Source organism: Acanthochromis polyacanthus, chromosome 15 (genome assembly GCF_021347895.1).
Source record: "Acanthochromis polyacanthus isolate Apoly-LR-REF ecotype Palm Island chromosome 15, KAUST_Apoly_ChrSc, whole genome shotgun sequence".
Taxonomy (NCBI): Eukaryota; Metazoa; Chordata; class Actinopteri; family Pomacentridae; genus Acanthochromis; species Acanthochromis polyacanthus.
Genome location: NC_067127.1, coordinates 542,482 through 567,481, shown reverse-complemented (window position 1 = coordinate 567,481; position 25,000 = coordinate 542,482). Strand labels below are relative to the sequence as shown.

The 25,000-nt window shown below is 44.1% G+C and overlaps 1 protein-coding gene and 2 long non-coding RNA genes across 5 annotated transcripts in view; 2 read left to right on the top strand and 1 right to left on the bottom strand.

Annotated features, from left to right (window-relative positions):
- LOC127537628 (uncharacterized) overlaps positions 1 to 4,356 on the top strand; it is a 6,169-nt gene extending 1,813 nt beyond the window's left edge. The window contains exons 5-19 of the long non-coding RNA XR_007947354.1: positions 1 to 142; positions 510 to 589; positions 789 to 828; positions 951 to 1,070; positions 1,233 to 1,440; positions 1,483 to 1,646; positions 1,686 to 1,765; positions 1,807 to 1,888; positions 2,091 to 2,170; positions 2,213 to 2,292; positions 3,117 to 3,156; positions 3,279 to 3,398; positions 3,639 to 3,758; positions 3,799 to 4,080; positions 4,322 to 4,356. The exon at positions 1 to 142 is cut by the window's left edge and continues 100 nt beyond it. This is a non-coding gene — a long non-coding RNA (uncharacterized LOC127537628). The remainder of the gene's footprint in view (positions 143 to 509; positions 590 to 788; positions 829 to 950; positions 1,071 to 1,232; positions 1,441 to 1,482; positions 1,647 to 1,685; positions 1,766 to 1,806; positions 1,889 to 2,090; positions 2,171 to 2,212; positions 2,293 to 3,116; positions 3,157 to 3,278; positions 3,399 to 3,638; positions 3,759 to 3,798; positions 4,081 to 4,321) is intronic.
- ehbp1 (EH domain binding protein 1) overlaps positions 1 to 25,000 on the bottom strand; it is a 222,109-nt gene that overhangs the window by 94,300 nt on the left and 102,809 nt on the right. Inside the window, 6 exon segments of the mRNA XM_051960483.1 lie at positions 4,546 to 4,572; positions 4,574 to 4,693; positions 6,806 to 6,847; positions 10,121 to 10,885; positions 19,990 to 20,038; positions 20,529 to 20,707. Of these exon segments, the coding sequence (XP_051816443.1) occupies positions 4,546 to 4,572; positions 4,574 to 4,693; positions 6,806 to 6,847; positions 10,121 to 10,885; positions 19,990 to 20,038; positions 20,529 to 20,707 (1,182 nt within the window).
- Positions 23,537 to 25,000, top strand: part of LOC127537630 (uncharacterized) — a 2,213-nt gene continuing 749 nt past the window's right edge. For 2 of the 3 annotated variants that reach the window (XR_007947363.1, XR_007947362.1), the window contains exons 1-2: positions 23,537 to 23,642; positions 24,305 to 24,341. This is a non-coding gene — a long non-coding RNA (uncharacterized LOC127537630). Of the gene's footprint in view, positions 23,680 to 24,304; positions 24,342 to 25,000 lie in introns of all 3 variants that reach the window. The other variant, XR_007947364.1, reaches the window with a different exon arrangement.

The following is a 25,000-nucleotide window of genomic DNA, read 5'->3' as shown; positions in this document are numbered from 1 at the left end:
GACTGAGGAGACATGAGGAGGTGTAGAGAGGAGCAAAGAGGACTGAGCAGACATGAGGAGGTGTAGAGAGGAGCAAAGAGAGGACTGAGCAGACATGAGGAGGTGAAGAAAGGAGCAAAGAGGACTGAGGAGACATGAGGAGGTGTAGAGAGGAGCAAAGAGAGGACTGAGGAGACATGAGGAGGTGTAGAGAGGAGCAAAGAGAGGACTGAGGAGACATGAGGAGGTGTAGAGAGCAGCAAAGAGAGGACTGAGGAGACATGAGGAGGTGTAGAGAGGAGCAAAGAGGACTGAGGAGACATGAGGAGGTGAAGAGAGCAACAAAGAGAGGACTGAGCAGACATGAGGAGGTGTAGAGAGCAGCAAGAGAGGACTGAGGAGACATGAGGAGGTGAGAGAGGAGCAAAGGACTGAGGAGACATGAGGAGGTGTAGAGAGGAGCAAAGAGAGGACTGAGCAGACATGAGGAGGTGAGAGAGGAGCAAAGAGGACTGAGGAGACATGAGGAGGTGTAGAGAGCAGCAAAGAGGACTGAGGAGACATGAGGAGGTGAAGAGAGGAGCAAAGAGGACTGAGGAGACATGAGGAGGTGAAGAGAGGAGCAAAGACAGGACTGAGGAGACATGAGGAGGTGTAGAGAGGAGCAAAGAGGACTGAGGACATGAGGAGGTGAGAGAGGAGCAAAGACAGGACTGAGGAGACATGAGGAGGTGTAGAGAGGAGCAAAGAGGACTGAGGAGACATGAGGAGGTAGAGAGCAGCAAAGAGGACTGAGGAGACATGAGGAGGTGAAGAGAGGAGCAAAGAGGACTGAGGAGACATGAGGAGGTGAAGAGAGGAGCAAAGAGGACTGAGCAGACATGAGGAGGTGTAGAGAGCAGCAAAGAGGACTGAGGAGACATGAGGAGGTGAAGAGAGCAGCAAAGAGAGGACTGAGCAGACATGAGGAGGTGAAGAGAGGAGCAAAGAGGACTGAGGAGACATGAGGAGGTGTAGAGAGCAGCAAAGAGGACTGAGGAGACATGAGGAGGTGAAGAGAGGAGCAAAGAGGACTGAGGAGACATGAGGAGGTGAGAGAGGAGCAAAGACAGGACTGAGGAGACATGAGGAGGTGTAGAGAGGAGCAAAGAGAGGACTGAGCAGACATGAGGAGGTGTAGAGAGGAGCAAAGAGAGGACTGAGCAGACATGAGGAGTGAAGAGGAGCAAAGAGGACTGAGGAGACATGAGGAGGTGTAGAGAGCAGCAAAGAGGACTGAGGAGACATGAGGAGGTGTAGAGAGGAGCAAAGAGAGGACTGAGGAGACATGAGGAGGTGTAGAGAGGAGCAAAGAGAGGACTGAGGAGACATGAGGAGGTGTAGAGAGCAGCAAAGAGAGGACTGAGGAGACATGAGGAGGTGTAGAGAGCAGCAAAGAGAGGACTGAGGAGACATGAGGAGGTGAAGAGAGCAACAAAGAGAGGACTGAGGAGACATGAGGAGGTGTAGAGAGCAGCAAAGAGAGGACTGAGGAGACATGAGGAGGTGAAGAGAGCAGCAAAGAGAGGACTGAGGAGACATGAGGAGGTGTAGAGAGCAGCAAAGAGGACTGAGGAGACATGAGGAGGTGTAGAGAGCAGCAAAGAGGACTGAGGAGACATGAGGAGGTGTAGAGAGAGCAAAGAGGACTGAGGAGACATGAGGAGGTGTAGAGAGGAGCAAAGAGGACTGAGGAGACATGAGGAGGTGTAGAGAGCAGCAAAGAGGACTGAGCAGACATGAGGAGGTGTAAGAGCAGCAAAGAGAGGACTGAGGAGACATGAGGAGGTGTAGAGAGCAGCAAAGAGAGGACTGAGGAGACATGAGGAGGTGAAGAGAGGAGCAAAGAGGACTGAGGAGACATGAGGAGGTGTAGAGAGGAGCAAAGAGGACTGAGCAGACATGAGGAGGTGTAGAGAGGAGCAAAGAGGACTGAGGAGACATGAGGAGGTGTAGAGAGGAGCAAAGAGAGGACTGAGGAGACATGAGGAGGTGTAGAGAGCAGCAAAGAGAGGACTGAGGAGACATGAGGAGGTGAAGAGGAGCAAAGAGGACTGAGGAGACATGAGGAGGTGTAGAGAGGAGCAAAGAGGACTGAGGAGACATGAGGAGGTGAAGAGAGCAGCAAAGAGGACTGAGGAGACATGAGGAGGTGTAGAGAGGAGCAAAGAGAGGACTGAGCAGACATGAGGAGGTGAAGAGAGGAGCAAAGAGGACTGAGGAGACATGAGGAGGTGTAGAGAGCAGCAAAGAGGACTGAGGAGACATGAGGAGGTGTAGAGAGGCAGCAAAGAGAGGACTGAGCAGACATGAGCGAGGTGTAGAGAGCAGCAAAGAGGACTGAGGAGACATGAGGAGGTGAGAGAGGAGCAAAGAGAGGACTGAGGAGACATGAGGAGGTGTAGAGAGGCAGCAAAGAGGACTGAGGAGACCATGAGGAGGTGTAGAGAGCAGCAAAGAGAGGACTGAGCAGACATGAGGAGGTGTAGAGAGGAGCAAAGAGGACTGAGGAGACATGAGGAGGTGAAGAGAGCAGCAAAGAGAGGACTGAGCAGACATGAGGAGGTGAAGAGAGCAGCAAAGAGAGGACTGAGGAGACATGAGGAGGTGTAGAGAGGAGCAAAGAGAGGACTGAGGAGACATGAGGAGGTGTAGAGAGCAGCAAAGAGGACTGAGGAGACATGAGGTGAAGAGAGGAGCAAAGAGGACTGAGCAGACATGAGGAGGTGTAGAGAGGAGCAAAGAGAGGACTGAGCAGACATGAGGAGGTGAAGAGAGGAGCAAAGAGGACTGAGGAGACATGAGGAGGTGAAGAGAGGTAGCAAAGACAGGACTGAGGAGACATGATGGAGGGTAGAGAGGAGCAAAGAGAGGACTGAGCAGACATGAGGAGGGTGTAGAGGGAGCAAAGAGAGGACTGAGCAGACATGAGGAGGTGAAGAGAGGAGCAAAGAGGACTGAGGAGACATGAGGAGGTGTAGAGAGCAGCAAAGAGGATTGAGGAGACATGAGGAGGTGTAGAGAGGAGCAAAGAGAGGACTGAGGAGACATGAGGACGTGTAGAGAGGAGGCAAAGAGGACTGAGGAGACATGAGGAGGTGTAGAGAGGAGCAAAGAGGACTGAGCAGACATGAGGAGGTGAAGAGAGGAGCAAAGAGGACTGAGCAGACATGAGGAGGTGTAGAGAGCCAGCAAAGAGGACTGAGGAGACATGAGGAGGTGTAGAGAGGAAGCAAAGAGGACTGAGCAGACATGAGGAGGTGTAGAGAGGAGCAAAGAGGACTGAGGAGACATGAGGAGGTGAAGAGAGCAGCAAAGAGGACTGAGCAGACATGAGGAGGTGTAGAGAGGAGCAAAGAGGACTGAGGAGACATGAGGAGGTGAAGAGAGCAGCAAAGAGGATGAGGAGACATGAGGAGTGTAGAGAGCAGCAAAGAGGACTGAGCAGACATGAGGAGGTGTAGAGAGGAGCAAAGAGGACTGAGGAGACATGAGGAGGTGAAGAGAGCAGCAAAGAGGACTGAGGAGACATGAGGAGGTGTAGAAAGGAGCAAAGAGAGGACTGAGGAGACATGAGGAGGTGTAGAGAGGAGCAAAGAGGACTGAGGAGACATGAGGAGGTGAAGAGAGCAGCAAAGAGGACTGAGGAGACATGAGGAGGTGAAGAGAGGAGCAAAGAGGACTGAGGAGACATGAGGAGGTGAAGAGAGGAGCAAAGAGGACTGAGGAGACATGAGGAGGTGTAGAGAGGAGCAAAGAGGACTGAGGAGACATGAGGAGGTGAAGAGAGGAGCAAAGAGGACTGAGGAGACATGAGGAGGTGTAGAGAGGAGCAAAGAGAGGACTGAGGAGACATGAGGAGGTGAAGAGAGCAGCAAAGAGGACTGAGGAGACATGAGGAGGTGAAGAGAGGAGCAAAGAGGACTGAGGAGACATGAGGAGGTGAAGAGAGGAGCAAAGAGGACTGAGGAGACATGAGGAGGTGTAGAGAGGAGCAAAGAGGACTGAGGAGACATGAGGAGGTGAAGAGAGCAGCAAAGAGGACTGAGGAGACATGAGGAGGTGAAGAGAGAGCAAAGACGACTGAGGAGACATGAGGAGGTGAAGAGAGGAGCAAAGAGGACTGAGGAGACATGAGGAGATGTAGAGAGGAGCAAAGAGGACTGAGGAGACATGAGGAGTGAAGAGAAGCAGCAAAGAGGACTGAGGAGACATGAGGAGGTGAGAGAGGAGCAAAGAGGACTGAGGAGACATGAGGAGGTGAAGAGAGCAGCCAAAGAGAGGACTGAGGAGACATGAGGAGGTGTAGAGAGCAGCAAAGAGGACTGAGGAGACATGAGGAGGTGAAGAAGCTGCTGGTCACGGTATTACTGAGCTGTCTCCAGTACTTTGTCTTAAAATCACCACTGGCTCCGGTCCACTGGTAAACTGAACAGTTTGGGTCCCCAGACGTGCACACACACACATACACACACACACACATACACACACACACACACACACACACACACACACACACTGACTTACATCGCAGACGCCTGCAGATCTGTTCGGCAGCGGTGGATGAAGCGTTGGGAACGTTCTTGTTTCCGGCCTTCATGGCGGCATCTCTGCGGGCTTGTTCCAGGAGGAGTCTGGCTCTCTCCTTCAGCTCCTCCTGACGGGAAAGAACCTTCTGAGGGCAGAAGGAGAGAGAACGTAGAGACAAATTAAAACAACAGAACCAGTAATAGCCAGTCTGCATGAGGATCAGGTCTAACAGGGCATTCTACGACTACTGCTATGGCCCAGATGACAAGTGATTGGGTGACAGCATTAGATAACAAAAGACTGGCAGGAGCTGTGCTTTTAGATTTTAGTTCAGCATTTGATCTTATAGATCACGATCTTTTATTACGTAAAATGCCATTGTTATGGGTTCAGTTCAACAGCATCACATTGGCTTCAGAGTTATTTAGGAAATAGGAGCCAAAAAGTATTCTTTAATGGAAGCTTCTCAAATGGAAATAATGTTTCCTGTGGTATACCGCAGGGAAGCTGCCTAGGACCACTCCTGTTCTCTATATACACAAATGACTTGCCATTAGTATTAAAAAAAGCAAAAATAGCAATGTTTGCTGACGATTCAACAATCTATTCATCAGAAATTAAAATAGAAGAACTTCAAAATGTTTTAATGACTGATTTAAGATCTATAGACGAGTGGGTTACAAATAACAAGCTTGCTTTAAACATTGGTAAGACAAAGAGCATTGTGTTTGGAACCAGAAATATGTTGTTGAATGAACCCAAACTGAAATTGGTTGTCAAAGATACAACTGTTGAGCAGGTCATGGAGATAAAACTTCTTGGTGTTGGGATTGATAATAAGCTATCCTGGTCTAAACATATTAGAACTGTGGCCCGTAAGATGGGCAGAGGTCTCTCAATGGTTAGAAGATGTTCTCACATGTTACCTCTGAACATGACCACAGATGTTATAAAAACGCTTGTGCTGTCACAATTAGATTACTGTTCTGAAATTTGGTCATGTGCCGCTGCATCAGATTTAAACATTTCACAAATAATTCAAAACAGAGCAGCTAGATGTGCTCTCAGATGTCGTTTTAGAACGAATGTAAACTGGATGCATAATGTGTTGTCTTGGCTAAAGATAAATGAGAGATTTAAAGCATCGCTGCTAAATTTGACAAGAAATATTATTGAATCCAAATTACCAAATATACTCTATCAGAGATTAGATTTCAGTTCCGATGTTCATTGTTATGAAACAAGACATGCCACAGAGGGCAGATTTAAATTACCTTCAGTAAAAGGAAATATGGGAACAAGTCGTGTAATGTACAGGGCTATGATAAATTGGAACTCTTTGCCAAGTGACGTCACTCATGCAAACAGTAAACGGCAGTTTAAATTTCTTTTAAAAAGGCATCTTTTGTTATATTAATTTTTTGGTCCAAAGGTATTTGTTTGTGTTTGTCTTTTTAAGAGTGTGTGTGGGTGTGAATGTGTGTGAATGGTTGGGGGGTGGGGGGTCACTTTTATTTTGGTATTATGTGGTGAAAAACAGGCGTAAAATTTTTTCTTTGTAATGCTGTTGGACTGACTCCAGGAAGAGTAGCTGCACATGTTGCAGCTAATGGAGTTCAGAATAAATACAAATACAAATACAAATAACAGAACAGAGGAGTGAAGAAGGTGTGATGTTTCTGGACATGAGGATAGAAGTGTAGAATAAAGGCTGGGCTATGACTTCTGCACATACAAGCTGGGCAGAAATGAGGTGCTTGGAAATCTGCTGGAAAGAACGCGAGTGACTTTAAACTCCATGCAGCGTCTGCTCCCAACCTGCAGGGGGCAGTGTATCTAAACACACGTCTACCTGGTCTACTGTAGAACTAAGCTAGAGTAGAAGAAGTCTGCCATCATTTACACCTCTTATAACATGGTATTTTACTGAATAGCTGCATTTCTGCACTTAGTTTAAAATCCACACCATGAGTTGTTGATAACCTGGTTACCATGGTGATCTCTGGTGATGAATCCTATAAATGTCTGGATTTCTGAGCTTCTGCTGCTGGAGCTCCCGTTCTTCCATGTGTCTCCGGCCACATAGTTAGAAAAATGAGGAAGTGCACGACATGGAAACTTTAGCTGGAGAAGGCGTGAGGGGGCGTGGCTGAAATGACCTCATGGACGCAGCAAGCATAAAACGTAAGAAAAAGCTTGTTGGACTCTGGAAATATGAAGTCTGAATAAGAAGCACAGTCTTAATTTATTTACTGACCTTCTCAGCTGGAGGACTGGACACAGGAGCAGGTATGGGTTCCTTTAAAACAGAAAATGCAGAATAAATAGAAGCACTGAATCAGAAAACAGTCAAAGAGCTACAGGTTCTGATTTAACCCACAGACAGGTTTAAACAGCAGTTATCTGTGATAAAAACTGCAAAAACAGAAGGAATCGTCACATTTTCAGCATTCCAGCAGTCAAATAATTATGTTACATACAGTTCTGTTGAGAAAATTAATCAAATGTAAGCTGGGGGGGTGTGAGGAGAGACGAAGGGACGAAGTGATGAGTGGAATACCGATAGCACGACATCATCGGACGGGGAGATACGAATATTCGGATCTCCAAATAAATATTCGGATACCACCCTAACAACCGAATATTTGGATATTCAGGTCCAGCTCTAGAAAATACCGGTAAACAAAGCGGGAAACAGAGTCGTCTTACAGCGTCATGTGATGATGTATTCATCCACTCCACTTGCCAACTAGATCCACTGAACCAGACGAAATGACGAAACAACGCGAGTCGAGGACATCGTAAAGCGAGAACCTCCTGTATCTGATTCTTAAATTCATGAAGTGAGTCCTACAAAGTGACTTCAATCCTTCTGTACTGTAAAAACACTGACAGCTTTTAGTTGTACTGTCAGCTGGTGGAAGATAAATGTCTCTAATGTAGGATCAGGATATATTGTCCAGTGTTTCCCCTGGGTTGAAATGGCTGTGAGGCGTTGGGGTGTAGGCAAGGGCCAACGGGGGGGGCAGGTGTTAGCCGACCAGCTAGCGGGGGAGACCGGGGGAGAGCAGCCGGCGGACCCACAGAGTTAAAAATGACAGCTCCGGTGGCTTGGTGCTTTCCGTTTTTTTTTTTTTTTGGGCGCGGACCAGTGAGGCGGCAATTTCGGCAAAATTGTAGTGAGGCGGTGGCCTATACCAGCGAGGCGGCCCGCCTCGTCGGTCATATAGGAGGGGAAACACTGCTGTCTATGATATAGACCACTTATAATTTGGTGTTCTGGGGACCAGCCTAGTCTGGACTCAGTGGAGAAAGAAAGAAACACACACTTAGAGTTCTATCTGCTCTGTGACCCTGAATGCAAACAGGAAGAAAAGGAGAATGTGTTTATAACGCTGAAACATGTTGATCCTCTGAACCAGTTAAAGCTGGTCTGGATGCATCCGCTAACTCGATAACAGCTGATCTAAAACGGGGTATCATGGCCGTCATAAAGCCCCCCGCTGCCCCCCGACCTTTCACTGGTAAAGAAGCAGTAATCTGGGGGTAACCACCACAGCCCGCAACTCAGACACCGAGTGTGTGTGTGTGTGTGTGTTTGTGTGTTTCTGAGTGTGCACACACATCAGGTGTGTGTGTGACGAGCTGATGTGTGCTCCGTGCAGAGCGTCGCCACGCCTGAGCAGTCACGGTGCAGCTGCCATCAACTGCAGGATGAGAAATATAATGAAAAATATAATGAAATGTCAAAGCAGGGGGTTCTCCTGGTGCTTCCAGTCGCCACATGTTCAGGCCCGGCCTGGATGCGTCTGCTGCTCACCAACCAGACAGCTGACGACAACATCTAATGCAGAAACGGGGGAATTTCGGTACGGTCATCTCCACGGCGCCATCAACGAGGTTCGGGATTTGAAGCTTAGCGAGCGCCAGGAGGAATGAATGTTCAGCGCGTCCTCTGTCTTATGACTGATGTAGCCGTGGAAGTTTCAATCAAAGCTGGCTGAAGGATAAAACCCAACAATCCATTTAGCGGCCGGGCTTGTACCTGCAGCTAAACGCCGGCAGAATCTTAATACCCGACTTGAGCAGAAGAATTAGTCAACATCAGGCATACGGATCCAGAGGTTGTGTCAGGTTCAGGATTTATAATTACATGTCTGCTGCTGAAGAAAGATTCAAAACACTGGAAGAAAATACAACACTGCTTCTAAATCTGATGGAACTAAGGAATATTTTAATGGTAATTCTTTCATTTAGTAGCTGTTGGGTGTGCAAAATGTCAGAAAATGGTGAAAAATGGCAACAGGAGTTTCTCAAAGACCAGGATGGCGTCCTCAGATGACTTTAGTCCACAACCCAAAGATATTCAAGTTTTCAGTCATAGTGGAACAAAGAAACCTGAAGATATTTAAGTTTACTATGATAGAGGTGTAAAAAACCTGAAAATTTGACTTTTTTCCTATACATTTTACTCAAACAATGATTATATTACTTAAATAAAGGTTATATTCATCGTCACGTATCTTCTCAGTTGTTGTTTTGTGCAAAAAATGTCAACAAGTGTTTCCCAAAGACCAGGACGACGTCCTTAAGTGCCTCAGAAACCGGAGAATTTGGACGTCTTTGCTGTAAATATTACTCAAAGATGACATCATTCAAATAAAGATCATATTCATCGTCAGTTATTTTTGTATCAGTTGTTGGGTATAAAATTCCAGAAAATGCAGAAAAATCTCAACAAATTTCCTTTAAATTTTACTCAAAGCCCATCTTCATCGTCAGTTATGTTCTCATTAGTTGTTTGGTTGTAGGACTTACAACCAGGACCAGAGCACTAATTTAATACCATCTCATGATAATACCCGCTCTATAATGTCCTTCAATTTGTTTAAAAATGCCCTTGTGCAACATTTTCAAAATGTTTGTAATTGTTTTTGAATTTAGTTTTGCTCGTTGAATGCGTTTATCTATGTATGTGTGTATGTTTTTTTTAATATAATTTTATACTAACTTATTTTTCTTTATTCAGATATTATTATTATTATTATTATTATTTTTAATAGCCCTGTGGGAGTGTGTGGGGGTGTGTGAATGTGTATATGCATGGTGTGTATGTTGTGTGTGGTGGATGAATTTAAAACTGTATTTTATCTGTTTTTCACCTGTTACAGTCTGTACTGTCTCTGCCTTGTTATTTTGTTTAATGATTAGGACCCCCTCGAAAACGAGATGATTCATCTCAAGGGGTTATCTGTAAATAAAGAATAAAGAATACGTGTGCTGGCAGGACAATAAAGAACTCTGAATCCTTGAATATTAGGTTAGAAAATGGTGGAAAAAGTCAACCAGTGTTTCTCAGAGACCAAAACATGGTGTCAAATGTCTTGTTTAGTCCACCACAAGCAACCAGAAAATATTCACGTTCCAGATGCTGGAAACAGAGAACTTTGACTTCTTTCTCCTAAAAATAACTAAATCCTTGCAGATTAATACTTCCAGCTCTGCTGGGAAACAGTAGGCCTCAATGTTGAAAGAGGAAGTTCTTCATTAGCAGAATAATAAATGTTTTTACCTGTTTGATGGGGATCTCTGTGTTGTTGACCGGAGCAGAGCTGGTTTCTGAGGAGGGTTCAGACTCGGAGTGACGGAGGCTCGCCCTCTTCTTCTTGATCAGATCAGCGTCTCTGTTGTAGGAGAAGCCCAGTTTCTGGTGAGGAGGTGAAGAAGACGAGGAGGCTCCTCTCCTGTTGGGAGATGCTGGTTCTCCCTCCACTCTGTCCTCTCCCACCTCCTCTTTCTCCATCCTCTGTGGTAGCTCGCTGAGGTCCAAAGTGTTGGCTTTGAGTAGAGGCCCCCGGTCCTCAGGGCCCGGTGGAGCCATGTGGGTGGAGTTTGTTGCTGAGGAAGCTAATACTGAGCGTGGAGAGGGGACAGGAGGTGATGGAGAATGTCCTGCTGCCGGCAGACCAGATGAAACTGCTCCTACTTCGGCCGTCCAGCTGGACTCCGTCGCCTCCCCATCGGCTGCTTCGGCGCCGTTAGATTCGGACGCAGAGGGCTGAGCGTTAGCCTGGCGCTGCTGCACGTCGTTCAGCTCAGCGTAGAACTTGTCCTGGCCGATGGAGGCGTTGGTGTCGGTTTCAAAGTCGCCCACCTTGTAGGTGCTACGGCTGCTGTTGGCCTCGATCTGCACCACGTTGAGCTCCTCGCCGGAGAAGTGGGCCCGGATCTGGTACAGGTAGGTCATCACCGTCAGTTTGTCAGGGATGGCCAGCAGCACCATGTCGGAGGGCTCCAGGAGGCGAGAGATGCCCAGACTGGCAAAACCATCATAGGCCTGTCAAAGAAAGGAGATCGGAGAATAAAATACAGATTTATAGAAGCACCTATCTGGAAATCAGAGTATCCACATCACAGCCAGGATGGAAGGTGCTGAGACAGGAGAAACATGAGTCCTGTTTTTAGACGTGGGCTGGATTCGGCGCATTGCTTGCATGATCTAAGCGTGTCCGTGTTCATGTGTGTTGGTTCACCAGAGACACCTTTGGCATGACTGCTGACAGGTCATGTCAGGGATGGTTGTCCCCGATAAGAGACGCAGATACCTGAAGACAGAGCGCTTAATCCCAGAGTGTGTGTGAGTGTGTCCTTATCGGCCGCCTACATCAACATGCCCACGCTCTCCGTCACGCGTGTAATTGGTCTGATTAGAGTCTGATGAGAAAATACAGGTGTGATTATCAAGCGACACACGAAAACCAATCCCCCATCACAAGATAGACTGAGACAGAGAGAGACGGGATGAAAACCATTATCACAGGCAATGACAGGTAAATAAATAGATTAACACACACACACACACACACACACTCTATCTCAGCTTGTATCTGGCCTGCTTGATAGTGTTGATCTAATTCCAACCTGTTGCCGTTTGTTTCCCGTAGATCTCCAGTCCATCATCTCTCTGACTTACATCCTCCTCTCTGCTTTCTAATCGTCTTTCTATAAACTAGGGATTGTTTTTCAGTCATGTCCTGCTTCAATGTTAGTCATTTATCTACAGACGGGTCTATAAAGCATTCATGACTGTTAATTAAGACCTTGCTTTGTATTCGTCACATAGATTGTTCATAAAGACTGATGAACCCTGAGTGATGTTTGGTTTAAGGCTCCAGTTATCATCTTAGCAGGCCTCTAAACACTAACCCAGACCAAAGGTACCAACGCTGAGAGAATACTGGTGATATCTATGGTCTGGGCTCTAAATCACTGGTCCTACGTCTCACTGTGAGACAGGTTCAAGGACGGCTGTTGTCATGGCGACCAAAGAGAAGCTGTCATAAAATTCTGACTGTCAGAAGTTCTGGGTGATCGTCTCACAGTGTGAAGCTGCTGGACCTATGACAACTAACTAACCAATAGAAATTTAGGATGAAATGATGGACTGATCAATAAACCCAGATAGATTATTTATGGAGACAAAACACATCAAAACAAGTCTGGGATTTAAACAGAGAAGACAGCCTGGTAGAGATGTGGCAGCAGAAGCTTTTTAGACGTCCTCCAGCTCGGACTACAACCAGACAAGAAAGGACGAAGCATGGAAGGATATAGTGACACCCAGGTTAGTGAGCTAGCATTAGCAGTTAGCAAACACACACACACTGTTGTAAATATGTTTCGATTGTTTATTTTTCATGGATGGACGGCGCATGCTGATGATGTTTTATTCTTTGTTCATGTCGACTCACGTACATCGTAGCTGAGATACGTTTTCATCGTAAATCTGCACAGAGCAAACTTCACATCATGCCCAAAGATGATTAGATCCATGTGGTACAGCGGAGCAAGAAGGGAACTTAAAGATGGTTTCAATCCTTTACTCCCAGCTTATCCAAAAATAAGCAAAATTGGAGGCATGAGTGGAGCTAAAGTAGTCAACATCCTGAATTATGGATAATTTTAAGTCTTAAAGCAATTAAATCAGGTGTGTTACATAGAAATGTTCCTACTGTAAGCTGTCCTGAGTGTTTAAATTAGCAATAGAGATCAAAACCCTCTCTGTACCAGGTTTTAAACATGTTTATTTCTACTGTAAAGTTGAGTATTTTAACATGGGGGTTTATGGGGATTGACTCAGTTTTAGAGGTGGCCTCTAGTGGCCATTTGAGGAACTGCAGGTTTTGCCCTCAGTGTTGAAAGCCACTGAGGTTTTTACGTGACTCATCCGTTGTTTTTAGGAGCTTTGCAGATAAAGTTCTGTTTCTAAATGGGGGTGAACAACTACAGTTTCTCAGGAACACCAGGTTTTTAGTCTGGGCCATGAAAAAATAGCAAAACTGACATTTTTACACAGAGTTTTACACGGTTTCACTTCAATTCATTAGATGCAAACCGCCATGGAAGTACAGAATGAGATTTCATAGTTTGGTTACATGAAAAACCTCCAATGTGCTCCATTTCTGGATATTAAATAGCCTCGTTAAGCCTCTGGACTTTAGACGTTTTCTTTACTGAAAGTGTGTGAACTTCAGATCAGTACTTCATCCTTATTTATTGCTATTTATGTGGGTAAATATGTGTATTTCTGTGTGATCCCTAATAGTCATCTTTAAATATTTAAAAAAAATATTCATAAAAATGTACTTAAATCGAACATTTTATCCCGATAAATTCATCTAGAACCTGTCTGTCTATGTAATCAGTCCTTATCTGCTGCCTGGTGACTGGAGTGTTATTTATTTATGTACTGTATACCACCCTAAATATTTCCATAAAAGCTCAAACCAGGTAACTATAAGTAGACTGTTGTTTTTCCTTTAAGTTCTATTAAAGTTTGAAGGGTTAGCCGTGTATATCCGCTCCTTCTACGCTGTAAGAGTAAAATAAATCCCTTTCAGAGTCGTTAATCTCCTCCTTTAACAGAGAAAACTGAGAATATAAGCATCAGAATGGAGAATAGGAAGATGTTTCTCAATTTACAATCAATTATTGCATCTTTTGTTAGGAGTGGTCTTCTTTCTTTCACCTGTTTTGTCCCCTGAAGGTAAAAAGGCTGGAACATCTGAACTGACAGGGAAATGAGCTCAGTGTGTTTCTATGTGGTCCAGACAAAGCAGACAGAAGAACTGATGGTGGGAAAAAAGCAAACGGAGAACAGAGAGGAGTTTAAGTCCCCCTTCCACCTCCTTCTGACCGAACAGGAGTGTGAAAGAAAAGAGAAAGAACATGAGGAATAAGAGGGTCTGATTGGGTTTCTGACACGTATTCAGACGGTAGAGTGTGCTGGCATTGTTCCCTCTGGTAGGAAGAGAACAACAACTCTGCTGCTCAATAGGAACAGAGTGAAAGCATGAAGGAGAAAGTGAGAGCTGCTGAGGAGCTGGTTTGGTTTCACGGTCCATGTTAGTCTTTACATGAGCTGCAGTCTTTCTTACATCTCCTCTTCCAGATCATTCCACACCGAGACGATGAGGAGAACCCAGAGAAGCTCTGATGTTTTCTTTACAAAATTAGAGCAAGTCCAGCAGAGAAAGTCCACTACAGTAAAGATGAGGTGGTTATAGAGCCACGTCTCACATTAAGCTAACTCATAAACATCACTGGTTCACTAAATTTATTGTTGTATAGAATCTGGAGCTCATCCACAACGTGACAGTGAACATGAACTCATTTCTTATTGAAAAGCTGTAAATAGACATTCCTCAGATAGGACAGATTCCAGAGAAAACACTGAAGCTTCTCCTTAGAAGGACCTGTAGTCCAGATTAATCCCACAGATTAACCCAGGAGCCTCTTCACACTGAAAGTTCAGACCTGAGATCTCTAGTTTAGTCTCTTGTTGTACAATAAACATGTAATGCTACTGTAAGAAGCTGTCTGCCTGAAAGTCGGTAAATCTGCTCTGAAAATGATAAATGTGTGAAAAACTGATCCCTAATAGAAGATTAACAGATTATTAACATATAAACAAATGATCACCTGAAACAAAATCACAATAATCTGTATTTTCAGACATATAAAAAACAGCCAAATCAGAAATCTCTGTCTCTGTACGTTCAAAACCAGCTGTGACTCAGCTCTAAACTCACAGGTTCTTTCCTAAAATTAAACTATAAAAACAGAACGGACAGCTACTGCAGTTTCTAGTAAACATACAGTCAGTGGGACAGGAACGACTTTTAGCTGAGAATTTAATGCACTGCTGAGCCTTTACATCAGTGTCCATCAGAGCTGGGTATTTTTAACATTTCTAGGTACGATTTTACCCATTGGTTCAGCTTTAATATAATATAATCATTCTGGATTTCATGGTTAGAGTTACTACAAGAGTCATATCTTTAGATGTATTATAGTGTAACAGGAGACGTGTTCTCTTCTTGTACTTTTAAAACCTAAAAACAAGCTAGACTCAGTTTATTAACCTGAGCCAAATATGTGTCGGCACCGATAAATACATAAAACAATTACATTTCTTCAGGTTTCCTCTGAGTTTAGAACTTTGGAACCAGTTGTAAGGTGAAATAAGTTCTTAGGACTAGAACACACAACCTACTGGTTCATTAACGTGTTTTAAATTCATGTACAGATAATGTTTGTTTTTTAATAAATGGTTATCTTTAGAACCTGTTGGCGCCACCAGGAGTGATCTAACAGGTTACTGCTGACTGTAGAGACCAGAGACGGCTGGTCAGAGAGCATTGTGGGAGTTTAGCTGGTCCATGATCCGGTCTACTGAGAGGCTTAATAACCTCCAACCAGCACACACGTATTAACTCAAGAGGGGATCAATTACAGAATATTTTTAATGTTTATCATGGCAGCTTTCCTATCAACACCAGTGCACGGTCAGGAGAAAGTTTACTGAATGTTTTTATCAGTTATTAACAGATATCACTGCTCAAATTAAACACATTTATTTAAACTGACAACACATCTGTAAAGGTGAACATTAGCAAAAGATTAGGCTTAGATCCAAACATGGGGAGTCCAGAACCCACTGTGAGGATCAGATTTATAGTTTTTAATAGAATAGAACAGAACAGAATAGAACAGAACAGAACAGAACAGAACAGAATAGAATAGAATAGAATAGAATAGAATAGAATAGAATAGAACAGAACAGAAAAGAACAGAATAGAATAGAATAGAACAGAACAGAATAGAACAGAACAGAATAGAATAGAATAGAATAGAATAGAATAGAACAGAAAAGAACAGAATAGAATAGAATAGAACAGAACAGAATAGAACAGAACAGAACAGAATAGAATAGAACAGAATAGAACAGAACAGAACAGAACAGAATAGAATAGAATAGAACAGAACAGAATAGAACAGAACAGAATAGAACAGAACAGAATAGAATAGAACAGAACAGAATAGAATAGAATAGAATAGAATAGAATAGAACAGAACAGAAAAGAACAGAATAGAATAGAACAGAACAGAATAGAATAGAACAGAACAGAATAGAATAGAATAGAATAGAACAGAATAGAATAGAATAGAATGGCTTTATTGCCATCATACATGGGAGCATGACAAAAATATAAATAGTTTATGAACAACAGTAAAGAGCAGAGTGTCCACAGCTGTTTAATACTATTTTAACATCATTTATTGAGTCCTACGGTAATTTTGTCAGGTCATTGAGAAATATTCTTTGTTTTTTTTAAAGTTTATCAGTACGTATGCTGGAATGTACTGAAGTGAAAACTGTGTGTATGACGTATGTTCTTATTAAAAATATTACTGCATGGCTAATAATTCCCTGATGGAAGTCTGATCTAATGCTTCTTTAACATCCTCTGAACGTCAAATGATTTAACTCTACAGACACAGAGCTTCATTTCTGTCCAATCAGAACATCATGTGTTCTGGTTTCCTCTCTTCTATCCTGGTGGTGTCGGATCTCTGGACTAAATGTCAGCTCCGGATGCCCCGGGCCGATGCCTCCTGCTCCCCTCCACCTCCTCCTCCACCTCCTCTCACTGACTGACAGCTATCTGTGGTTGTCAATCATCAGGCCGACCCTGACGGTGGAGCTGGGGGCGCGTTAGCCCGGTGCTTGGTGCTACGCTATCAGATGGTATGACAAATGACTTCTCCTTGGCCTCATTACACACAGAACAGCACACTGAGAAAACAGACATGAAGCTGAACAACTCCTAAAACACATCATTCTGAATAAAACCACCAATAAACCGTCTGATCAGTTTAAAGGCCACACATGTTCTAAAAATTCACCTCTTTCTGTTTTTTCCAATCCACCCCAGTATTGATTGTCCTTATCTGTCATAATTCAGCTCCGTCTGAGCTCATTCAGATAGACTGGAGGAGGAGGGGTGTCTATCAACTAGTAAATGAAAAGCACAGATAGTTGTCCCTTCTATACATTTCATTTCTGCCATCCATTCAGTAAATTCTATACATCCTAACGACATGAAGCGGCTCCACACAGAAAACAAGTCGCTTTCATCCTCTTTCATTCGGTGCTTCACACATTCTCATTTCCTCTGAAAACATTTCTGTCTTCACTGCTCTCCATCACATTTGCTTTCTAGAATTTTTACTCTTGTTTGTTTAAAATGCCCCAATGCACCGTCCTCAGAGCATTTCCTCTTTCCTAGCAGTAAACACCAGGTGATGTGTTTTTAACCTTCAGGGTGCTGCATAACGCCACATCAGTCCTCTTTCTGCCTTCCTGAAGCGGCTAGCAGTCACCATCAGTCCCTTAGAAAACAGTGTGCAGCTCATTTACTGACAAACAACAGCTTCCACAGAACCAGGAGCACACAGACAGACAGAGGACGAACATAAAAAGATCAGCTGATGTATAGATGTTAATGCTAACTGACCTAGGAAGCTGAATAAAGTGACTAACGCTGCTAACAGCCACGATTTCACATCAACTGTCAATAGAATTTGAAACAAATTCTCCGGTAGCACAGTGACACCAGCAGGTGGCAGTAGAGGCTCCGTCTCACACACCTGTCACAGTTACTAGAACAGTACGTTACGGACCTCCTTCCAGGTCTGGACCACATCACAGACTGTGTAATAAAGAAAGATCTTTACTGTACGGTCTCTGGACCACATGGAGCTCCAACGTCAGACCAGAATTCATCATGTATGTTGACGGTATGGAAACAGGAGGATAACCAAGTGAAAACAATCGTTTGTCCTAAGATTTAAGCAATAAGTAGTAGCTTAGAGACGCGTCTGAAGTAGCGTAGAGACCGTGTTTTATACTACGTCAGAAAAAGATCTAGTAAGTTCCCAAACATCATGAAGAACATCTAAAACCCCACGACGTCCTCCTACATCTGCACACATGTAAGGCCTCGAGTTATAAGTCTGAGATGGCAATAACACAAAATAATCATAACATCTAACTGCAGACTGAAGGTTTTCTATTATGATGAAGCAGTTTGTTCACTTCACATGCATATTAAATAAACCCACACATTTAGAGCAGGAAGCTGCAGTACGTCCTAAAAGGCTGAAGAAGAGAAGAACATCTGCTCTGCTAGGCTGGGTTTACTCAGCAGAATGTCAGGACATGAAGTCAGTGATTAGACCAGTGATACTTCCATCCCTTTGGAAAGCAGCTTTATGACAGCCTCCTTATCTTACACATCTATAAATTAAAGTGTATTAATATCTGTATGTTTCTACGAACATGCTTCAGGTGCCTCGACATATTCCACACTTTGTAAATGCAGTTAATCTACTTATGAATGTGTAAAATCATCACAAAGACTAATGCTGACATTCAAACAGTGACATCCAGTGTATAAAGCACAGATGAGGATCCCTGAACACTTCAGTTCTTACAGATTTAACGAGCGCTCATACATTAACCAGCCCGTACTTGGTCCCATAGATCTCCGGGATGCTTCTGTGTCGTATATTCAGCGTATTCTCAGACTATGGAGGGCTGTATGAGCGCTGGCAGCAGATTTCAGGTGATATCCACCAAACATAAACCAGAGTAGAGCCTAACAGCAGCTGGTGCTACAGAGCTGCAGCCTTTCACCAGATATCACCTTCCACGGCATATTCCCATATTACTTATATCTAACCAATTTCTGCAGGGCTACTTGAGCACCTGGAGGGGGTGCGGGGCAGTTAGCAGATATGGGATTGGGTCTGCGCCTGTCCCTCCACTGTGGTTATTGTCAACAGGGTAGCATTCATGCCTAACAGGGCCACCAGAGGTTATCGCTGAGCCAGAGAGTGTATGAGAAGAGCAAATCAAGCTGCAGGAAGCCCACGCATTTCGTTCTGTGTAGCCCTCGGGCCGCAGACGGACGGCTGTGATTGTGTATGTAGCCGTGCCAGAGCGCAGGAAAAGAAACGTGCACGCTAAGAGCCGCAGGGAGAATGGAGATCTGTACGAATGAACACCTTAGACGATGAATATGATGACACAGGGCGAGCAGGAGCAGAGGCGTGTGCACGTTAGCTTCATGTAGAGACAGTTATTCAGCTGCTTAGTGAATAATTAGTGCAGCCAGACAGGAATGAAACCATGGTGGCACACTCCAACAAACACATGAATATGACTGTTTAACAATATGAGTTATTCCATCTCATGCTGAGGAGAGTTTCACCTCTAATTTGTTTATTTTGGTGAAGATATTTCTAAAATGTTCAGCTTTAGGCATAAAATACTTTCTGAAATGAAAGAAAAGACACAAAACTACACAACAAGTCTATGCTACAAAGTGGGTTCTGAAACTGAACAAAGGCCTATTTTCAGAAAAAATGTTCTCTTAGTTATATTGTGGAACTCCTGTTCTACGTGGATGAAAGTATCCAGAGATATTTACAGTCTGTGGTACGACTCCTCATGTCCGCTCAATCAGCCATGAAAACTCATAAATAACCTGATAACCCAGTATTTTGTACTGATCCGTTTCATTCTGTAATACTGTGACCTGCAGCTACACATGGGTCAGAAAACATGACTGGTTGAATTCTGCTTTATCAAAGTTTTGGTTAAACTGAGCAAAAAAACATCAAATTTAAATTTGCAAAAAAATGTGCTGAAGGCACATCGGTGGGAATTTAAAAAAAAAAAGATCTTTAAAAGTATTTAAAATGTGAAGCTTCCATTTCAGAGACAACGTTTTAAAAATCCATATTTTATGGTAAAGGCTGAAGCTAATCAGTGCTTTTGGAGCAGCAGGACTCATAGAATAACATAAAATAAATAATATATGAACTAATTAACACACAGATTAATCTAAAGTTCTCTTATGATTCACACAGCAGAACCTAAACACAGCAGAGGTAGTTTGGACACTAAATCCACGTAAACATCCAATGAAACCTGTCATTACTTCTGCAGTGGACGTCTGAACACGTTCTGACCTCGATCAGGGATTAAACAGGAGCTGAGTGGTGTGAGGCCCAGCAGAGGCTGCTTCTTACCTTTTTGTTGTTTTCTTTAATATCCTGAGGATTGAGCGACTTGTAGTCTCTGGAAGAACAGTGGGGAGGAGAGGCGTGTTTAAATATGCGTCACATGTAATGGCATTAGAACTGGAACATGCAATTTCATAGCAGCGCAATCAACAGAACTAATAGAGTAGAAAATATGTAGAAATAAGACAGCACATAAACACACATCTGTACACAGAGCACGGCTTGATGGATGATCTTCATGAGGAGATGCAGCTGTTCTTCAGAATGGTACACACACATTAACACACAACATTTAAGCTGAACGCTAAAAAAGAATCAGAATCACACATAGCGACAATAAAACCAGCAGCAGACATGCAGCCGCAGCGTAAACGATGCAAATATGACAGCTAGTTATCGAATAAAGGAAACAGGAGAGTCTGGGCCTAATCTGAACATACAGGACGTTTTCTTTACTTCTTCATTCTGTATTTTATTTCCTGAAGGAGTCCTGAATGTGATTTCCACCCACACGTCTGTACTTTAGCTAGGAATGGTGTTCGTACATTATGTCGGGTCTGAAGTGGTGCAGCAGGGCGCAGAAGGCCAGCCCGTTCCTCCAGGACGTGGTGAAGTTGGTGATCTTCACGCCGCGGTAGTTCTTGGTGACCTCGCGGCACCAGGCCAGCAGGGACTGGCTGGCGTTGGGCTTCCCTCCCAGAACAGGGCTGGGCACGGGGCTGGGCTGCAGACAGGAGGAAACCAAGCATCAGAAACCAAAGATCAACACGTAATTGAGCACTAAATGAATCAGGAATGGTCATTTGAACCCTCTGAACTCTAAGCAGTTTCCCTCCTGTCGTATTTTTTCACTGTGGGTTCATTTTTCTCTGCAACATAAAACCCTGAACCTCCATGGAAACAGAAGCACCACAGATAGAAGTAGAGAGAATTTTAAAATGTCTTTTCAGCAACAGGACACAGTTTTAATGATCATTAAAAACACAGAAGCAAACATTGAGATTAACTGCATTCTTCATTTTACAAAAATATGAAGAACCTGGAAAGAAGAAGTAAAACATTTTCCCAACATGTTGATGATGATGAAATATTCTGCTTCTACTGTTGATATTTTCCTTTTTCCATCTTCTACAAACTGTCATCCAGAGTTGTTTCACCGATCTGAACGGATCGTCCAGCAGCTTCCTGCTGTTTATCATTTCTGAACCGAGCTGCTTTATTTTACAGCTCAGTGTTTTATTTCTCTTTCTGCGCTTGTTTCTGATCTGCTTTACGACACACGGCCTGCAGTTCAGTCTAACAGTCTGAATCTTTGTCCCGTTTAAAGAATATTCAGTTCTGCTGGTTTATTTTTGGTGACATGTAGAATAAAAGGATTTTGGTGAAACAGCAAAACTCTGAGGTCAGGTTTGGTAAAGTCAGCATCAGGCAGTAGGTTATAAGAGCTGAACATCTTTTTGTTTTACAGTTTGTGGAGCCGGTGCAGATTTTTTACAGATTTTCAAACCCACCAGCAGGTTTTACGTTCAATGATTAAAGTATAAACAACAGAAAGCACCAATTCTGTAAAAATAAATTATTTCTGCAGTATTTTATCTGAAAGGTTTTTATGTTTTCCTCCCTCCATCTTTCATTATTTATTTGTTATTCAGATGCCACCATCCGTCCAATTAGCATCCCATAGTGGCATATAATGAGCGTGCACGTGCACAGACACACTACAGCGGAGGGTCATTCAGAAATATGACCGTGAATAATGTAAACATCTTATTAATCAGCTCCGCCTCTGAAGTCTTATCTGGGCTGAAAGCTTCTCTCCTGTCCCAGACTCCAGATCCCATAAATCCTCGGTGGAGCTGCTGGTTTTGCTCCGACAGAACCGACGTATTCTGATTATTCAGAGCTAATCTGGTTATGGGGGGACAATACGCCTCATTCTTTCAGAGCATTCTGGAGAGAAATGGCAAAAATGTCACAGAGATTTGATTAAATTCATTATAGAGCCGGCGATCACAAAGTGTTCCAGATGACTATTGTAGGAAAACAATGAGTTTAACGTCTGACAAATACGACAGATTCACTTAATTAAACGACCTCATGTGTTTAACGAGGCGGCCGAAGGTTCATCTGAATGTATTTGACTTTTAATAAATCACACTAGATTTTCATCAGTTTTTCTGTTAACCAGGAGGTGAAGCTGATATTTTGATTTAAATCTTCTGTTTTCTTGCAGAATTTAAAAAGCAGCTTTAAATGCAGATCCTGATCTTCTCTCTCAGCCAGGTGAGTTTAATGGAATAAAACTGTCAAACTAAAGGTTGATTTAACTTGAAGCAGTGAAAAGAGACGGACAGAGATGTTAGAAGTGCTGCTGCCGACCACCACAACCAGTTAACCCAGTTTCAGACCCACAGCTGGACTACAGGAGTGTCCTTAGAGTCCTAATGAAGCTGTGGTGGCCGACCGACCCCCTCTGTTGGCGTCTTTCTGCTACTGCAGGAACAGAAAATAAAAGAACGGGAGCCAAAGCTGAGGAGAATGATTAAATGATGGCTGAATGTGATCCTTTAGGAGAAGATATGAGTATTTACAGAAGGTTCTAAGCTTTGCAGGAAAGAAAAAAAAGACTTTGTTGCATCAGAATTTTAAAACTTGTGGAAAGACGGCTCCAGAAATGGACTTCTGGGCTTCTACTGGAATCCACTGTTTGGATTTTCTGATCTAAATGTGGTTTTAGTTCCCTCTGAAACACTGCTTTTACTATTTGTAGACATTCTGTGTTAATTTCTGGCTGGTTTTATGTCTCTTATTGTTGCATGTTAACGTGGGACCGGCAGCCTGGAGCCGGCTGAGACGCCACAAGGGCCTGAACAGATGAAAGAGACCGGAGGACAGCTCTAATAGCGATTCCTAACCTTTGTGTCGGTGTGTGAGTGAGGATGTGAGTAATGCAGGCCGGTGGCAGCCTCAGGGGCAGACACTTGACATTTCCGGCTCATCTTTAAAAGAGGGCCTTAACCTTTCCCCACAGCTTCTTCAGACACGTTTAGGAGGCCTCCACAACGCCTGCATGCCGCTCAAACAAACGGAAGGAGGGAGATAAAAAGTCAGGAAAGTCAATAACGATTAGAAACGTGTTTGCAATTACCGCCTGGATGCAGAGGAGAGAGAAACAATGACGCCCGAGTAAAGCCTCGTTTTAGCATTCAGACGAAGAAACCACAGAAAGAACCAACATTTATCTAGAATTTATCTCCATGTTCCTCTGCTGGATGACCCACCGGATCGAACCGGACCGGCTGCTCCAGGTGTGTGTTTCTGTGTTTCTGTGTGTGTTTGTGGTCTTCCTCCAGGTGTGTGTTGTGTTACTGTGTGTGTTTGTGGTCTTCCTCCAGGTGTTGTGTTACTGTGTGTGTTTGTGGTCTTCCTCCAGGTGTTGTGTTTCTGTGTGTGTTTGTGGTCTTCCTCCAGGTGTTGTGTTTCTGTGTGTGTTTGTGGTCTTCCTCCAGGTGTTGTGTTACTGTGTGTGTTTGTGGTCTTCCTCCAGGTGTTGTGTTTCTGTGTGTGTTTGTGGTCTTCCTCCAGGTGTGTGTTTCTGTGTGTGTTTGTGGTCTTCCTCCAGGTGTGTGTTTCTGTGTGTGTTTGTGGTCTTCCTCCAGGTGTGTGTTTCTGTGTGTGTTTGTGGTCTTCCTCCAGGTGTGTGTTACTGTGTGTGTTTGTGGTCTTCCTCCAGGTGTTGTGTTTCTGTGTGTGTTTGTGGTCTTCCTCCAGGCGTGTGTTACTGTGTGTGTTTGTGGTCTTCCTCCAGGTGTGTGTTTCTGTGTGTGTTTGTGGTCTTCCTCCAGGTGTGTGTTTCTGTGTGTGTTTGTGGTCTTCCTCCAGGTGTGTGTTTCTGTGTGTGTGTGGTCTTCCTCCAGGTGTGTGTTTCTGTGTGTTTGTGGTCTTCCTCCAGGTGTGTGTTTCTGTGTGTGTTTGTGGTCTTCCTCCAGGTGTGTTTCTGTGTGTGTTTGTGGTCTTCCTCCAGGTGTGTGTTTCTGTGTGTATTTGTGGTCTTCCTCCAGGTGTGTGTTTCTGTGTGTGTTTGTGGTCTTCCTCCAGGCGTGTGTTACCGTGTGTGTTTGTGGTCTTCCTCCAGGTGTGTGTTTCCGTGTGTGTTTGTGGTCTTCCTCCAGGTGTGTGTTTCCGTGTGTGTTTGTGGTCTTCCTCCAGGTGTGTGTTTCTGTGTGTGTTTGTGGTCTTCATCCAGGTGTTGTGTTTCTGTGTGTGTTTGTGGTCTTCCTCCAGGCGTGTGTTACCGTGTGTGTTTGTGGTCTTCCTCCAGGTGTGTGTTACCGTGTGTGTTTGTGGTCTTCCTCCAGGTGTGTGTTTCTGTGTGTGTTTGTGGTCTTCCTCCAGGCGTGTGTTACCGTGTGTGTTTGTGGTCTTCCTCCAGGTGTGTGTTTCTGTGTGTGTTTGTGGTCTTCCTCCAGGTGTGTGTTTCTGTGTGTGTTTGTGGTCTTCCTCCAGGCGTGTGTTACCGTGTGTGTTTGTGGTCTTCCTCCAGGTGTGTGTTTCTGTGTGTGTTTGTGGTCTTCCTCCAGGTGTGTGTTTCTGTGTGTATTTGTGGTCTTCCTCCAGGTGTGTGTTTCTGTGTGTGTTTGTGGTCTTCCTCCAGGTGTTGTGTTTCTGTGTGTGTTTGTGGTCTTCCTCCAGGTGTTGTGTTTCTGTGTGTGTTTGTGGTCTTCCTCCAGGTGTGTGTTTGTGTGTGTGTTTGTGGTCTTCCTCCAGGTGTGTGTTTCTGTGTGTGTTTGTGGTCTTCCTCCAGGTGTGTGTTTCTGTGTGTGTTTGTGGTCTTCCTCCAGGTGTGTGTTTCCGTGTGTGTTTGTGGTCTTCCTCCAGGTGTGTGTTTCCGTGTGTGTTTGTGGTCTTCCTCCAGGTGTGTGTTTCCGTGTGTGTTTGTGGTCTCCAGGTGTGTGTTTCTGTGTGTGTTTGTGGTCTTCCTCCAGGTGTGTGTTACTGTGTGTATTTGTGGTCTTCC